The sequence below is a fragment of the Pelmatolapia mariae genome, linkage group LG2 (genome assembly GCF_036321145.2).
Source record: "Pelmatolapia mariae isolate MD_Pm_ZW linkage group LG2, Pm_UMD_F_2, whole genome shotgun sequence".
NCBI classification, from domain to species: Eukaryota; Metazoa; Chordata; class Actinopteri; order Cichliformes; family Cichlidae; genus Pelmatolapia; species Pelmatolapia mariae.
This window is the reverse complement of record NC_086228.1, coordinates 20010491-20028842: the sequence shown is the minus strand read 5'-3', so window position 1 is coordinate 20028842 and position 18352 is coordinate 20010491. Positions and strand designations below refer to the sequence as shown.

At 41.1% G+C, this 18352-nt stretch overlaps 2 protein-coding genes, 1 non-coding gene and 1 pseudogene across 3 annotated transcripts; 1 reads left to right on the top strand and 3 right to left on the bottom strand.

Annotated features, from left to right (window-relative positions):
• Positions 1–1256: 1256 nt before the first annotated feature.
• LOC134634074 (uncharacterized) lies at positions 1257–2297 on the bottom strand. Its single transcript, XM_063483133.1, has one exon. The coding sequence runs from the start codon at positions 2295–2297 to the stop codon at positions 1257–1259; it is 1041 nt and encodes a 346-aa protein (XP_063339203.1).
• A 6235-nt stretch (positions 2298–8532) lies between these two features.
• LOC134634071 (cephalotoxin-like protein) lies at positions 8533–10197 on the bottom strand. Its single transcript, XM_063483119.1, has one exon. The coding sequence runs from the start codon at positions 10195–10197 to the stop codon at positions 8533–8535; it is 1665 nt and encodes a 554-aa protein (XP_063339189.1).
• Positions 10198–13843: 3646 nt separating this feature from the next.
• Positions 13844–13955, bottom strand: LOC134646573 (U5 spliceosomal RNA). Its single transcript, XR_010096765.1, has one exon. It is a non-coding gene; the product is annotated as a U5 spliceosomal RNA (small nuclear RNA).
• Positions 13956–16219: 2264 nt separating this feature from the next.
• LOC134634064 (cephalotoxin-like protein) lies at positions 16220–17887 on the top strand (annotated as a pseudogene).
• The last annotated feature ends 465 nt before the right edge of the window (positions 17888–18352 follow it).

Sequence of the window (18352 nt, the reverse complement as noted above, 5' to 3'; positions counted from 1 at the left end):
GTATCTGTAGTCTGCATTTACCACATGTGTATCTGTAGCAGTGAACACATCGCACAGCGGCATGATTGTTCTTGCATTTGTGTTTGACCTGACATGTGGCTCTTTTTCCAGGGCTAGGTGTGGAGGGTTGTGTCCGAAGCAACTGTTCTTTTCTTGCCTTCTTCCCAGCTATACAACAGTAAGCCAACTCTTTTGCAAGCTCCACCAGGAAGTCCACCCGTCTTTCCTGCGTCCCGGTGCATGCTTGATACAGCACATGTGCATTCAGTGCTGCCATGTCAATCATGTTATAGAACACGGCAACTGGCCAGCGCCGTGTTCCTCTGCGGACCGTGTACTCCCGCACCATCTGGTCCATCACATCCACGCCACACTTTGTGGTGTTGTAAAGGGTGACAGTGTTTGGCTTCCTTTTGGTGGTGTTATCAGTCTGAACCACGCTGTGCATGCTGCTAAGAATATAGACTGTCTTCTTCCGTTTGGCCGCATACGCCGTCAGCGTGGCAGCAGTGGTTGAAAACACCTAAGAAATAAGATAAATTGTTATTTCCATAGCACTTTTACACACAATGAAACACATAAACATAGAACCACAAAAGACCTGCAGGCTACCTGAGTGGTGAATTCATTGCGATCTGTGTATCTAGCGGATTGAGGAATTTTCCGGCGAATCTTGTTGACTGTGCCGAGGATGGTGGTTTTCCGTCTAAGAAGTTTTTGCGCAAGTGAAAGCGATGTGAAGAAATTATCCGTGGTAACATTTCTGCCCTTGTCTAGGAATGGTTCCATCAGCCTCGTCACTACATTTTCAGACAGTCTCTCCCCACTGGGACGATTGGGGTCCTTGCCAAGATATGGGAGGACATTGCAAATGTACTTGGATTTTAGGTCACAGGCCACCCAAAACTTGATCCCAAACTTGTCAGGTTTACTTGCAATATACTGCAGGAAACAGCACCGAATCTTTGATGGGAAGAGCTGTTCATCAACGGTGATATGTAGACCAGGGTTGTAGCACGTGATGCAGTTGGTGACAAATGATCCCCACACACTGGAAATTGCAGCGAACTTATCAGTCTTTGCTCGATCACTGCGGGTGGACCTGTCATCAAAGCGTAGGTGTTGCATGATGTCTTGGAAGCAGTTACGCGGCATAGTTCCAATGATCTGTGGGTTTCCCAGGTTTGCTGACCAGCAGTCACGTAGTGATGGAACCCTAGTAACCCCCCGCAAGATGACAATTGAAATAAATGCCATTAGTTCAGGGAGGTCCATGAACCAATGAACATCCTCCGTTTGCTGTGCATGTTGAATAGTCCATTTTTGAATGCTATGAAGCATGTCAAGAGTGATGAAACACAGGAAGCTCTAAAAAGAGAGCTTGTTTGGGGACTGAGACAGCGAAAGATGGCACAGTGTGGCGTGAAGAACAGGTGGGGACCACAGCTGATCTGAGCCTTGGAGACGGTCTTGAACATCTTGGTTTGTTCAGCTTCTTTGTCTGATGGGTTAAAACCAATCAGATCCCAGTAGAGCTGGTTGAGTACCATCCCCCTCCACAACAAGCTGCTAAAATATATGTTATATTTACCGATCTCTCTAATGCTACATTTAAACTTCTTCCTCAGCAGGTCGTTGAGGTTTCCACTGAGAGACGTGCTGCTGACTGTCAGGTAATGGTAGAGGTTGGCCACACTGGCCTCAACTGCTGTGTTCTCATAGTAGTTGGTGAATATCTCTGCCAGTCGGAGTTTGTCTTCAGCAGTGTTTACCAACCCACTGTTCTCACGGAACTCTTCAAACTTCTTCCAGGCGTTGAGGATGCGGACCTCATCTTGAGAATAGACGCTGGCGTAGTTGAACCATTCTACATCTGTTGCCAGGTTGGAGATCTGGAGGGAGAGCGAGTCCAGTTTCCTGTTCACCTCAGCAAACCCTTCCTTCAACGGGTCACGCTGAGGGATAAAAACGAAGACCAACATAATGATTGAAGAGACAAGAGATCCGATGCCAGGCGCCAAGCTGGCAAAGCCAGAGATCCCCTTCAACACACCTGCTATATTGTCAGTTCTAATGGAATCCAACACATCTTTCATTACACTTAGAGAGTCTTTTACAACATTTAGGACTTTTTCTGTTTTGTCTTTGGTGTCTTCAGACAGGATTCTCTTGAACCTGTCGAGGGCTGAGAGGTCGGTGGAGGTGGAGTCACGTGACTGAGCAGAGGAGGTCGTCCAGTAAAGAAGGAGGATCAGTGAAGCCAACAGCATGGAGGTAGACCACTGTGGAGACGCCATGACTGCAACACAGATAACATAACAATAGATATTTTCCTTAATGCTGTACATTGAAGAGTAACTCACCCTCCCTTCACAACCTGCTGTTTTCTAGAAGTTTTCCTTATTCAAACTGATGGACTGAGAGTTTTGTTTGGTGCACAGACTGTGATTCTGTCCAGGACAAATTTGTGAAACTGGGCCATAAAACCAGCTCAGTATCCTGCTAATGAAGCCCATTTTGGACAGTTCATTAAGATTTACATCATGTCCTTTGATGGATGTGTACGTCTGACCTTCATACCAGAGACCAGAGTTCACATCCCATCACAGACCTGCAGGAACATTTGTCCCTTTATCAACTGAACTATGGCCAGTCGTGTTTTTATTGTCTTAGCCTTCCCATACCTCACCTATAATTTAGAGAGAGAGAGATGGGGAGAAGGAGGGGAGGGAGAAACTAACCTGAACATCATCAATAATCTTTGGTAATCTTTGGTTAGAAAAGATTTTTGAACTTTATCAAAACAACATTTTCAGAACAAAGTTTAAATGATGTGTTGTAGAAACGAAGGTGGAAAATGTTTTTGTGAGAAAAACATTAACATTTAAATATGGAACATTTTCATATCATTGGATTAACGCTGTGAAGTAATGACACATTTCATGACTGTGGACAGAGCCTGGACAGGTTAATAACATCACAGCCTCATTATACTGACCTCACTGGTGTGTAACATCTTTTCTCTGTAAGCTGACTGTATGAAGCAGGTGATGACAAATGTTTCTCTAACTATAACCAACATTAATATTCTATTGATTTTAAATGCTCAAACAGAGATCAGGTTTTAGTTTCTGTCTTATGAAAACGAACCTTGAAGGACCAGAGACCAGTGAAATGCAGCATTTTTATATGAAGTTCTCATTCAACAGTATTTAATATTTGTCCCATATATCAGAACAAAGGAGTCATGAACAGAGGGGCAACAAGTGGTAAAAGAAGTGAACAACCTGTGGTCAGTCATGTTTGTCAGTCAAAGACTCAGTCATGGAAAACCAGAATCAAAAAACCTGAACTTTCCACTACACAAGTGAAACAATGAGGTCGATCTGTGTCAAACCAGACAGAATCCAGGAAAGTGATTTCAGCACATCTCAGGTTTTGATCAGTTTAAATCTTTAATTTTCAGGTCCCAAAAATTAGGCCTGTAAAATATGTTTGGACTGTCACATGTTTAAAATTATTATTCACAACCTTAACAACCTTTGTAGGATGGAAGACAACCATATTCTCAGTTTGACTGAACCATTAACAGATTGTACTGCAGCCTATTGATTTTCTATAGAGCCGCAGATTTGAGAGTGATACTGAAGGTATCATAAACCTGGACCTCTGTACATTATCTGTATATAACTATGTTTTACTGTACGATCCCTGTTAGATAAATAAATGTTAAAGACTCAGACCTGGGAAGAGGCTTGGAGAGCTGGATACTGGTCCAGAAAGGTGTGGCTGGTGGAGCTGATCAGCAGGTAGTCTGGATGGTTGTTGGATGATGGTCTGTGACCACAGTCTGGAGGCTGTTGATCTCTGAGCTCCACACAGCACAACCAGTTATTCTTATAGGAGGCTGACTGACCACACCTTCCCTTCAACCACATGATTATCATCCACTTTGGAGCAGGTGGAGCTGGAGGCACAGAGGTTTACCTTATATGGAGAAATTATAGGAAAACGACTGCTTTATCTGAACAGACCAAAACCACAAAGAGACTCTGTTCAACGGTCTGAACCACCTCGTCTTTACCAGTTAGAAAACACCACGTACAGTAGATGGCAGATGTGAATTGTAGCCATGAGACAGTGGTTTACCTCCCTTCTTCTCTCTCTTATACACTGAATATACACACTAATGTTAACAGAGTCTGATCCTGCACTTAGTTCAACAGGACAAAGAGAATCAGAATCAGGGCCTGGTGGTGGTACGCCTCCATAAACCAATCAAGTTTCAGGATATATGGTCACAGTCTCCCCTTCTGTTCCTGAGGTATGGTGTTGAATAATGGACAGAAAGGTTATGATGTCACACTGAAGCTAACCTTTGACCTTTTGGATAGAAAATGTCATCACTTCATCACTTTAACCTCTTAGGCCTCTGGCAGAAATTAGTCATAATCAGTACATTAGTTATGACCTTCCACTTTTGACCAAAATCTAATCCGTTCATCTCTGAGACCAAGTGAACGTTTGTGTCAAATTATAGGAAATTCTCTCAAGATGTTCCTGAGATATTTTCTCCATGAGAACAGGACAGACAGACATCCTGAAAACATGATATCTCTGTCTGTTACTGGTGCAGAGGTTATCAGTAATCAGTATAACTGTAGGTGTCAGGCTCCTAACACAGCACAGTGTCTCTGTTTGTGATGATCTCCATCAACAGGCCCAGGACGACCCACCCTTCATGTCAGGGATCGTCACCAGTGATCAGAGTTTGGTCTATGGCTGCGACCCAGAGACCAGACAGCAGCCTTCACAGAGTTAGAGCTGCAGACCAAAGACAAAGGTCCGGTACACCTGCAGCTGGTGCACTGCTGTGGCTTGTATCAGAGGGTAGGGACTAACTAAGTATATGGTGGTTTAAGTTGGAGGACTCGTCGACTTCATCACGACTGGGAAACTCAGATTTGTCTAAAAGCTCCAATGAGTCCAACTTGACACTTAATGAGACAGAAGAGGCTGAAAACCAAACAAACATGGACGCCTCTGGTCAGCCAAAGTCTGCTGGCCATGTGATTAAGCACTAATGTCATGGATATGGTGTCACATGTTGATCCTGACCAACTCTGTCACCACCAACGTCTGTCTCCACCGTCCATCACACAAGACAGAAGAAGTTCTTCCTGCTGAATCAAACAGACGAACACAGAGTGAGTCCTGATGGAACAGACCTGTGGATCCACAGTCACATTCAGTCTGATAAAGAACATCCAGTAATGAAAGGACACTAGAAACTCAGTATTTGAACAGACAGCAGGTTCTGTTTGCTTAAATACACAGAGAGAGGCTGATGGTGCAGCTGAGCAGCTGCCTCCATCTTTAAACAGACAGAGCAGCTCAGCTCAACTGCATCATTTGCATCCACTCAAACATCAGGAGGCCACTACTACTACTACCGCTACTGCTGCTGCTGCTGCTATTATTCCTGCAACTACTTTGTTTACTGCAAGTACTACTACATCCAGTGAAATATTAGGAGATGAAAACAACAACTACTACTGTTACTGCTGCTGCTACTTGTAGATTCAATGTGCTGATGCTCTGTCGTTATCTGAGATGCAGTTTAAACCTGTTGTCTGGGTCAAAGTCACATGACCTCTGCTGCGTCCTCAGAGCCTGTGGTTTGCATCCAGTCAAACATCATGAGACAACGACGACTGCTATTTCCCAGCTTTACCATTATTAATAAGCTATTACCACGCTTCATGTGCCACTGCTGCTAACAGCTGATGCAGTGGATACTGTCAAAACAGAGAAAGTGCTGAAACTGCTCACAAACAGCCAGAAAACAAACAGAACGCACTTCAGCTTCTGTCACAACCAGTCACTAAGTTCTATTGTCTGGAAAGAAGAAATTCATGCAGCTCTGGTTTAACAAACCAATCAATAAAATCATATGTTAAAATCATAATTATACAATTATAAAATAATATAAATTATATCTTCCAATAACTTTAAACTAATGTGTTCACATATTTTTATACCCACCCCCACCAGACAGAGCTGCTTCAGTAATAACAGACAAGAAGAAGATGCAGATATTCTATAGGTGCTGTATTCTCTCTCTCACACATAAGGTCAATTACAACACCCTACAAAAAGAACTGTTACAGGGGAGTAGGGAAAACCACCGATCATCATATCAGGAAATACTTATGAAATTTAATGATTCAAAAACAAAGTCTGACAGGTGATCAACAAATACAAGGCAAAACCACAAAATCCAAATATCTGAGTGTGTGAAAATGAAGTCTCACCTTTGTGTCATTTCTTCAGTTTTCTCTTTAATCTTCCACATCTACACTGCATCTGCTGTAACCGAACAAAACACAACATGACTGTGCACAGCCCTGACATTAATCAGAGGAAAATGATTTTTCTGGGCTTTAGACAAGTTTTTTAAAAAAAAGAAAGAAAGAAAGAAAAGATTAAAACTCCATGGCTCAAAAATACACAATCCCAAGACTAATAACTGACTGTGTTTATAGATGGAGATGTCCTGTCAACAGTTTGAAGGAATAGTAAAAACATGAGTCACTGAGATTAATTTATATCCATAAAGTGCATTTACCAATGAATCAAGACTCCAAACTCACACAAAAATAAATTCAGACTGAAAAATCCTTCAGATTCCTTCAATACAAATCAAAGAGCTCAAAAGAGGAAGAGAGAAAAAAGAGACAGCATCTGTAGAAGGAATAATACTCAGGAGAATGATACTGGAACAAATAATCAGGATATCATTTTAACAGCCACTAGGTGGCATCATTTCTTCTCCTCCACTCCTCCTGTTTGTTATTTCTTCTTTAATGTGTCCATCTTTCTTCATCACATAAATGCATCATTAAATATTTTATGTAGAAGACAAAGACCATTTAAAACTGAGCCATTAGAATTACAGAAATATAAATCAGAGCTCTCTGTGCTTTAGATGGAGTTAACTCTCATCTCTCTGTGTTTAACCCATTCAGAACCTGAATGATCAAGTTCATTCATGTGCACATGGAAAATAAATATATTAACAGTTCAGTGAAAAACAGATATAATTGGAGAATAAGAAAGAGAATCTTGTAAAAGAGCAGTGAGTCTCCATCCACAGATATTTTGAGACGTCCTTCTACAGCTGTCCACCAGGTGGAGCAAGAGTTCTCCACACTGATTATTCTGGGTCTAATTTCTCTGACTTCACTGAGGCTTTAACTGAAAATCATCTGTGTCCACACACACATGAACAAAATGAAAGACTGATAAATAACTGAAACAGGTCATTGTGCAATAAGTGTCCACATTGAATCATGTGACAGTGTCGTCCACAGTGTTCCTGGACAGACACTGATATTAAACTATCCATTCAAATATACAGACTCTCTGTAACAGAGACCTCATGATTCTCTCTGATGAATTCAAAACAACATGAGAGTCCAGAGGTTCTGTGGATGAGGACAGAAAGAAAATCAGCCTCCACCTTCTTCTTCAGGAGGAACATGAGAAGGAAACATCAGGTCTATAACTGTGGATGAGATCACTGCAGGATTCTCTCTGTCACACTTAAACAGGATTTTATTTCTGTGAATAAAGCACAGGTTTACTGTCACCATGTCAGAGACATTATACCCACCTCAAGGAGGACCTGATGAGTCTCAGATGAAGGACTCCACACAGTCCAAAACAGTCTCTGCCATGAAATCAGCCACCTCAGACACCAGGGGAATCATTATGAGCTACACAGTGATTCAGTTAATTTAGTTAATTTATCTTCAACATTTTATTGATATTTCTGAAAATCCGATTCATTAAAACCACCATCTGAATGTTTCTCTTTTATTTTCAAATGAGCTGAAAAGTGACAGGATGACTCATTATAAAACTTCAGAGTCAGAGTTTTTCCTGTTTTCATGTGTTGGAATCAAACTTCACTTTATCTTCAGAGTCAAACAGAAACAATGAAAACTCTCAGAATGAAGCTGGAGATGATTTTTAATAACATGACATCTGCTTCTTTTACAATCACAGACAAGAGCAAAGAGGTGAAGCACATAGTGATGATGATGATGATTTGTGATTGACTGTAATTATAACTGATTTATTGATGTTTTATTCAGTTATTAATCCACGTATTGATTTTCAGATGAGTCTGAGCTTTCTCTGGTTCCACATTTACAACCTGACGACCACAGAAACTCTAACTTTCCCAGCTGAGTTAAAATGTTAGAGTCATTCCAGAAAAAAAAATCCATTTGACTTTTGAGCAAAAGTGATTACCTTGTATACATGTATTATTTATCCAATGGGAACAAGATGAATGATAAAACTCTGATCAGATCAAACTGTCCTGGATGTGTGATTGATAACTGATGGATTGAGTATTTCTTTGATTATTAATTTACGTTTGTTGTCTTCAGATGATTGTAAACTTTCTGTGACTCCACATCTGTTCTTGTTGATTATCTCCTCAGTTGATCACTGATGGGGACATCACTCATTTAGCTTGTTGAGAATCTCCTGCAGTTTGGACTCCATCTTGTCCAGTTTGACATCGAGGGTGCTGATGTCAGGCACAGGATGTTGTAAATCGGTCCCTGCGTCGTTCCTGATGTTGAATTCCTTTTCACATGTGTCTCCATAGAAACCATCTGGGCACTCACACAGCCATTCATTGGAGTCCAGCAGCCTCTGACACTCTCCTTTGTTCTTACAGGGATCAGGGTCACAGACGGGTAAGGATTTGGAGTAATAGATGTGGATTTTGTATAGTCTGAAACTGCCCCATTCACATCTGAAACTCTGCAGGGCATTTGGGTCTACAACAAAGTCATTAGCAGTTGAATAGCTGCTGTACATCACTTTGATATACTCTGTGACAGGAACACCAGCCACCTCATGACTGCACAGTTTTTTATGTTCAAAATCCTCACACAGCTTAGGTGCTAACACAGGTCCTGTATTTAAACTAGAATACCTATAGCTCTCCTTGTAACAAGAACTCAACTGATTCTTAACTTCTTCTTTTCTTTCTTCGTTTGTTTTCTGAGTATAGTCCACAGCCACAGTGATCTCACCCACAGGGACATTTGTCATGTTATATCTATAGATGTAGTTTTGCTCCTGGTCTGTGTTGTACACCAGCACCACCCAGTTATACCAGTTGTACTTTTTGTCCAGAAATGTTTTCACCTGGTAAGCAATGGCGGTTTTGTTGTCAGGACTCATTGCTTTGCTGATCTCCTCCACGTCCTTCTCCATGTACTGTGCATAGTTTTTCATACAGAACTTCACAGCTGATATCTGAGCTTCAGAGACGGTCTTGAACATCTCAGTTTGTACAGCTTGTTTTCTTGATGAGCTAAAACCAATGAGATCCCAGTAGAGCTGGTTGAGTACCATCCCCCTCCACAGCAAGCTGCTGAAATATATGTTATATTTACCGATCTCACCAATGTTACATTTAAACTTCTTCCTCAGCAGGTCGTTGAGGTTTCCACTGAGAGACGTGCTGCTGACTGTCAGGTAATGGTAGAGGTTGGCCACACTGGCCTCAACTGCTGTGTTCTCATAGTAGTTGGTGAATATCTCTGCCAGTCGGAGTTTGTCTTCAGCAGTGTTTACCAACCCACTGTTCTCACGGAACTCTTCAAACTTCTTCCAGGCGTTGAGGATGCGGACCTCATCTTGAGAATAGACGCTGGCGTAGTTGAACCATTCTACATCTGTTGCCAGGTTGGAGATCTGGAGGGAGAGAGAGTCCAGTTTCCTGTTCACCTCAGCAAACCCTTCTCTCAGCTCATTCAGAGGGTTTTCTTGAGGGACAAAGGCCAAAACCACATTGACAATGGATGAGACCAGACCTCCGATAACGGGTGCCATGCTGGCGATATTGGAGATCCCCTTCAACACACGTGACAACTTTTCAGTGTTTTTCTTTCCAATCCTGTCGTTGATGAAATTCAGAACATCTTTTGCAGTCTGCATAGATGCTGCGACCTCCTCTCTGGTGCGGAAAGGCAGGGTTCTTCTTACCCTGTGTGGTGGAGACAGGTCGGTGGAGGTGGAGTCATATGACCGAGCAGAGGAGGTCGTCCAGTAAAGAAGAAGGATCAGTGAAGCCAACAGCATGGAGGTAGACCACCGTGGAGACGCCATGACTGCAACACAGATAACATAACAATGGATTATTTTCCTTAATGCTGTACATTGAAGAGTAACTCACCCTCCCTTCACAACCTGCTGTTTTCTAGAAGTTTTCCTTATTCAAACTGACGGACTGAGAGTTTTGTTTGGTGCACAGACTGTGATTCTGTCCAGGACAAATTTGTGAAACTGGGCCATAAAACCAGCTCAGTATCCTGCTAATGAAGCCCATATTGGACAGTTCATTAAGATTTACATCATGTCCTTTGATGGATGTGTACGTCTGACCTTCATACCTTCATTATCAACTGAACCATGGCCACTCAAGTGTTTTTATTGTCTGAGCCTTCCCATATCTCACCTATAATTTAGAGAGAGAAAGATGGGGAGAGGGAGGGGAGGGAGAAACCAACCTGAACATCATCAATAATCTTTGGTAATCTTTGGTTAGAAAAGATTTTTGAAGTTTATCAAAACAACATTTTCAGAACAAAGTTTAAATGATGTGTTGTAGAAACGACTGTGGAAAATGTTTTTGTGAGAAAAACATTCACATTTAAATATGGAACATTTTCACATCATTGGATGAACACTGTGAAGTAATATATTTTTCAAATTTTTCTGTTTTTTGAGTTCACTGTAACCCATGGTCCAGGACAACAGGAACTCAACAACAAGAAATCAGCTACTGTAATAATAAGATATGAATGTTGAAGAGCTGAACTCAGAACACTTTCACTGTCAAGAGGATCCAGTTTTAGAGGCCATGTTAGAAAATTAATGTCTGCTCGACCTCTGAAACAGTGATCAACCCTCTATTGTCATTATGCAAACAAACCTTAAAGGACCAGAGACCAGTGAAATGCAGCATTTTTATATCAAGTTCGCAACAGTGGTAAAAGAACAACCTGTGGTCAGTCATGTTTTTCAGTCAAAGACTCAGTCATGGAAAACCAGAATCACAAAACCTGAAGTTTCCACTACACAAGTACAACAATGAGGTCATTCTGTGTCAAACCAGACAGAATCCAGGAAAGTGATTTCAGCACATCTCAAGTTAGAATCTTTAATTTTCAGGTCCCAAAAATTAGGCCTGTAAAATATGTTTGGATTCTCACATGTTTAAAATTATTATTCACAGCCTTAACAGCCTTTGTATGATGGAAGACAAACATATTCTCAGTTTAACTGAGCCATTAACAGATTGTACTGCAGCCTGTTGATTTTCTATAGAGCCGCAGATTTGAGAGTGATACTGAAGGTATAATAAACCTGGACTTCTGTACATTATCTGTATGTAACTATGTTTAACTGTACGACATACCTCACCTATAATTTTTCTGATATGACCATGATCTGTCCCTAATCTTCAGCTGTGATTTACAGATACTGAAGAAAGTGACAGTTTTTAAAACATTGTCACTAAATGAAATCCAGGCTTTTGTAAAATTGTTCCATATCAATGTTCTTGTCTGGTGAAATGGTTACATTAGAGTTACCTCTTCTGCTCAGAGAAAAGTTTGTTTAAGACCATGTAACTTACATAATTTACTATATACATAACTGTGTACTCTGACAGTTTGTTAAAGTCACTCAGTATCTTTAAAAGGAGGAAATGGACAGGTCTAATTTAGACGAATATATTAAAACATCATCTGCATATAGTCAGACTTTGAACTCTTGCTTTCTGATCTCACTTCTGTGTTGGATCTGAAAGCAGCAGCAAAACATTCAATGGTCAGAGAAAAAAAACAAACAAAGAAAGGTCAGTCCCTCATTATTACTTTCAGGGTTACATATCTATGGCTTATTCAATTCTCCCTAACCTGAGTTAAGAGTTACATCTGCTGCAGTGATTATCGGTATGTAATTATGTTTAACTGTACGATCCCTGTTAGATAAATATATGTTAAAGACTCAGACCTGGGAAGAGGCTTGGAGAGCTGGATACTGGTCCAGAAAGGTGAGGCTGGTGGAGCTGATCAGCAGGTAGTCTGGATGGTGGTGGATGATGGTCTGTGACCACAGTCTGGAGGCTGTTGATCTCTGAGCTCCACACAGCACAACCAGTTATTCTTATCAGAGGCTGACTGACCACACCTTCCCTTCAACCACACGATTCTCATCCACTTTGGAGCAGGTGGAGCTGGAGGCACAGATGACTTATATGGAGACAGACACACACAAGTCATTAATGATTCAATGATAGTTAATATTTCTTTTTCATTTCAGTGTTCTGCAGAAGAGAATGTAAACACCAGGTTTTGAGGACACTGATCTGAAAAACAGTCAAACAGAGTTTGAACAGAGACAGAGAAATGCTGACCTGCAGGTTTTTCTCTGTTTAAAAGTCCTGTTGGTGGTCCACAGCATCAAAGTCTTTGTTTAACAAGCAAATATTACAGATTATTCCTGATGAAATGTTTCACTTGAATCTGTGTATGAAGAGTATCCATACATTTCGTCTTCTTGCCAATGAACTGCTTTAAATCTTTTGACCTGAAACTCACTTCAATATTTCTCATTCAGAACAGTTCTGTTCATGTTACTATGTTTTTATTTAATCTAAAACAAAGTATGAAGCTTTTCACTGAAAAATGCAATGATATTTGAGTAGTAGTGGCAGATATGGAGTGAGAGATACCTGCAGAATGAGGTGAGAGAGAGAAAACATTAAATTAATGACTTGGAGTCATGTGATATAAATGCTTGGTGCATCATGGGAAGTCCCACAGCAGTACATTAGCCTTAACTGTAAGCTTTATCAAAGAGGACCATTTTAAACCAAACCTTAAATGTAGAGACAGACGTGCATTTATAAACCACAGTGATGTATTTGGATAATCTGATGTTGACTGAGCTCTTTAAGATGTGATGGTGTCTGATCATTAAAAGATTTTACATGGAGCCCAAGTAGAGAAGCACAGGAGAATCTCTTCTACTTCCTATCAGCAGTTATACTGCAGCATTTTGGATCATCTCTTTGAGACTGGACATAATCCTCACATGCTAATAAGGATCATATGCAGTCTGAGCTGTGCCCGTCCTTCCCTTCTCTTCCATTGTGGTTTCTGATGTGCTGCAAAGGACTGATCACAGGAAATCAACTGTAGAGGAAAACAGATCTTTTTAATGATCTGTTGAAGGCATCTGGTTCAATCAGTCACTGTCACTACAAATATCACACAGTAGATGGTTTCAGAGTCACCTCTCTGGGAAACAGCACTGTGTTAAAATGGAAAAATGGGCACAGACCTTTGCATACAAACAGTGTTACTGACCTTGACTTAAAAGTTCTCTTATAAACACAAATGATTTTATAGTGACAGTTTCTTAAATGATTTTTATCGTGTACATTCACTGCATTGTGTCAAGTTGCTCTTGCAAAGCAATTTAGGACATATCTTTAAAAAGTTTGATGGAAATAAACTTCAGTTTTGAGGACATTGATCTGAAAAGCAGTCAAACACAGAGTTTGGACAGAGACAGAGAAATGCTGACCTGCAGGTTTTTCTCTGTTTAAAAAGCTAAAGTCCTGTTGGTGGTCCACAGTATCACAGTCTTTATTTAACAAGCAAATATTACATATGATTTTTGATTAAATGTTTCACTTGAATGTGTGTAAACAGTATCCATATATTTGGTTCTTTAGCCAGTGAACTGCTTTAAATCACTTGCCAAAAATAGCTTAAACTCACTGGTGATCCTCTTCATGGAAGTATTTAGTAAAAGGCAAAAGACTTGTGCATAATGAAGAAAAACCATAATCATTACTGAAAACACGCATCTCTGAAAACATTAGATCTGTTTCTAAATAACTTAAAATGAATTAAGGTTATATAAATGGATGGCAACATTTCTGTATTGACAGAACTGCTATGAATGAGAAACACTGAAGTGAATTGAGGTGATTTAATGCAGTTCACTGGCACTCACTGACATTCAAGTGAAACATTTCATCAGGAATAATCTGTAATATTTGCTTGTTAAACAAAGACTTTGATGCTGTGGACCACCAACAGGACCTTGGCTTTTTAAACAGAGAAAAACCTGCAGGTCAGCATTTCTCTGTCTCTGTTCAAACTCTGACTGTTTTTCAGATCAGTGTCCTCAAAACCTGGTGTTTACATTCTCTTCTGCAGAACACTGAAATGAAAAAGAAATATTAATTATCATTGAATCGTTAATGACTTGTGTGTGTCTGTCTCCATATAAGGTAAACCTCTGTGCCTCCAGCTCCACCTGCTCCAAAGTGGATGAGAATGTGGTTAAAGGGAAGGTGTGGTCAGTCAGTCTCCTATAAGAATAACTGTGTGGAGCTCAGAGATCAACAGCCTCCAGACTGTGGTCACAGACCATCATCCAACAACCATCCAGACTACCTGCTGATCAGCTCCACCAGCCACACCTTTCTAGACCAGTATCCAGCTCTCCAAGCCTCTTCCCAGGTCTGAGTCTTTAACATTTATTTATCTAACAGGGATTGTACAGTTACATAATTACATACAGATGATCACTGCAGCAGATGTAACTCTTAACTCAGGTTAGGGAGAGATGTAGTTAAAATGATGTGGCAATCCTTCACTTGTTGAATAAGCCATAGATATGTAACCCTGGAAGTAATAATGAGGGACTGACCTTTCTTCTTTTTTTTCCTCTGGCCATTGAATGTTTTGCTGCTGCTTTCAGCTCCAACACAGAAGTGAGATCAGAAAGCAAGAGTTCAAAGTCTGACTATATGCAGATGATGTTTTAATATATTCGTCTAAATTAGACCTGTCCATTTCCTCCTTTAAAACATAATGAGTGACTTTAACAAACTGTCTGGGTACACAGTTATGTATATAGTAAATTATGTAAGTTGCATGGTCATAAACAAACCTTTCTCTGAGCAGAAGAGGTAACTTTAATGTAACCATTTGTGGGGTGGCAGCATCTCTACTGGGGACAGGAAAAGACTGAACAGGCTGATCCGAAGGGCCAGCTCTGTTCTAGGATGCCCTCTGGACCCAGTGGAGGTGAGTGACAGGAGAATGGCGGCTAAGCTGTCATCCCTGTTGGACAACATCTCCCACCCCATGCATGAGACTGTGACAGCACTGAGCAGCTCCTTCAGTGGGAGACTGCGGCACCCACGGTGTGGGACGGAGAGATTTCGCAGGTCTTTCCTTCCCACTGCTGTCAGACTCTACAACAAAGACTTTAACTGATCAAACACACACATCCACACATGTGCAATAACATTAATGTGCAATAATCTTTTCTGGCATCGTTGTATTTTTACTCAGTTGTGTATAGCATTGTATTCTATTTTTATCTTATTGTATATTTTATTCTATTTTATTCTACTGTATATAGTATTTTATTTTATTCTATTCTGTACAGCTGTGTACTGTATTTATTCTTATTTTATTTTATTCTAATTTTTGCTTTATAACTTTTGCACTGTCCACTTCCTGCTGTGACAAAACAAATTTCCCACGTGTGGGACTAATAAAGGTTATCTTATCTTATTTCACCAGACAAGAACATCGATATGGAACAATTTTACAATGTTTTAAAAACTGCCACTTTGTACATTATCTGTAAATCACAGCTGAAGATTAGGGACAAATCATGGTAATATCAGATAAATTATAGGTGAGTTATGGGAAGGCTCAGACAACAAAAACACTTGAATGACCATGGTTCAGTTGATAAAGGAACAAATGTTCCTGCAGGTCTGTGATGGGATGTGAACTCTGGTCTCTGGTATGAAGGTCAGACGTACACATCCATCAAAGGACATGATGTAAGTCTTAATGAACTGTCCAATATGGGCTTCATTAGCAGGATACTGAGCTGGTTTTATGGCCCAGTTTCACAAATTTGTCCTGGACAGAATCACAGTCTGTGCACCAAACAAAACTCTCAGTCCGTCAGTTTGAATAAGGAAAACTTCTAGAAAACAGCAGGTTGTGAAGGGAGGGTGAGTTACTCTTCAATGTACAGCATTAAGGAAAATATTCCATGTTATGTTATCTGTGTTGCAGTCATGGCGTCTCCACGGTGGTTTACCTCCATGCTGTTGGCTTCACTGATCCTTCTTCTTTACTGGACGACCTCCTCTGCTCGGTCACATGACTCCACCTCCACCGACCTGTCTCCACCACACAGGGTAAGAAGAGCCCTGCCTTTCCGTACCAGAGAGGAGGTCGCAGCATCTATGCAGACTGCAAAAGATGTTCTGAATTTCATCAACGACAGGATTGGAAAGAAAAACATTGAAACGTTGTAAAGTGTGTTGAAGGGGATCTCCAATATCGCCAGCTTGGCACCTGTCATCGGAGGTCTGGTCTCGCCCATTGTCAATGTGGTCTTGGCATTCGTCCCTCAAGAAAACCCTCTGAATGAGCTGAGAGAAGGGTTTTCTCAGGTGAATATTAAACTGGACTTTCTCTCCCTCCAGATCTCCAACCTGGCAACAGATGTAGAATGGTTCAACTACCAGCGTCTGTTCTCAAGATGAGGTCCGCATCCTCAACGCCTGGAAGAAGTTTGAAGAGTTCCGTGAGAACAGTGGGTTGGTAAACACTGCTGAAGACAAACTCCGACTGGCAGAGATATTCACCAACTACTATGAGAACACAGCAGTTGAGGCCAGTGTGGCCAACCTCTACCATTACCTGACAGTCAGCAGCACGTCTCTCAGTGGAAACCTCAATAAACTGCTGGAGAAGAAGTTTAAATGTAGCATTAGAGAGATCGGTAAATATAACATATAATTTAGCAGCTTGCTGTGGAGGGGGATGGTACTCAACCAGCTCTACTGGAATCTGGTCGGTTTTAACCCGTCAGGCAAAGAAGCTGAACAAACCCAGATGTTCAAGAATGTCTCTGAAGCTCAGATATCAGCTGTGAAGTTCTGCCGCAAGAACTATACACAGTACATGGAGAAGGATGTGGAGGAGATCAGCAAAGCAATGAATCCTGATGACAAACAAGCCATTGCTTATCAGGTGAAAAAGCTCTCGATGAGAAGTACAACTGGTATAACTGGGTGGTGCTGGTGTACAACACAGATCAGGTTGGCTATCACATCTTTTATAATATGAAGGAGCTCCCCGCGGGTAAGATCACTGTGGCTGTGGGCTACACTCAGAAAACAGAGGAAGAAAGAAAAGTACAAGTTTGGAATCAGTTGAATTCTTGTTATTCAGAGATGTGGCAAAGTTATTCTGTTAACCACCCTCTGAGTGAGAGGATGGGGTGTGTTTATATTGAAGAGCAAGTACCACAATGCAGTGGAGAGGTTGCTGGTGTTCCTGTAAGAGAGTTTCTTAAAATAATGCACAGCAGCTATAAAGAGGACTTTGGTAAAGTTCCAGATGCCCTGCAGACTTTTGACTGTAAGTCGCAAGGGTTCGCATACAAGTTCTTTGTGCATTATTCCCAAACCTTACCCGTCTGTAACCCTGATCCCTGTCAGAATGGAGGAAAGTGTGAGAGCCTGCTGGACTCCGATGATTGGCTGTGTGAGTGCCCAGACGGTTACTATGGAGACACATGTGAAAAGGAGTCTACGATTAGCGTGGCTTCAGAGACTGATTTACAACCTCCTGTGCCTGACATCAGCACCATTGACATCAAACTGGACAAGATGGAGTCCAAATTGAAAAACATGGAGTCCAAACTGGAGGAAATTCTCAACAAACTTGGTTAGACATTCTGCATTCTGATTTTAGTCCATCATCCACATAAAAGTGGCGTTCAATGAACTCTCTTACATCATTGCCGTGTTCTTTTTCTCCCTCCATCGCTGTTTGTTTCAGTCCATAAATGGCCACTGATGGGGAGGGGCAGTTCCCGAACACGTGGACTCTCATCCTGAATTCCTGTACTTCTCCATCCAGATCATGGTTTTTGAACCACAAGAAGCGGAGGTAGTTGCGGTGGTCTTCTCTGACAACAAAATTGTAAAACATTTGCTCCACGTCGGCCATGACTGCGTATGGGTCGGACCTGAAACGCATCAGCACTCCCACAAGAGTATTATTGAGATCTGGCCCTTTTAGTAGCACATCATTGAGAGAAACATTGTTGTATTGCGCACTTGAATCAAAAACCACTGTTACAAAGAAGCCTTCACACAAATGTTTGTTATTAAGCAGAAGCCAGCAGCCACCAG

What these genes read in the sequence shown, in the direction of transcription:
- LOC134634074 (XM_063483133.1), bottom strand. Translation starts at nt 2,297, where the DNA reads ATGGCGTCTCCACAGTGGTCTACCTCCATGCTGTTGGCTTCACTGATC.
- LOC134634071 (XM_063483119.1), bottom strand. Translation starts at nt 10,197, where the DNA reads ATGGCGTCTCCACGGTGGTCTACCTCCATGCTGTTGGCTTCACTGATC.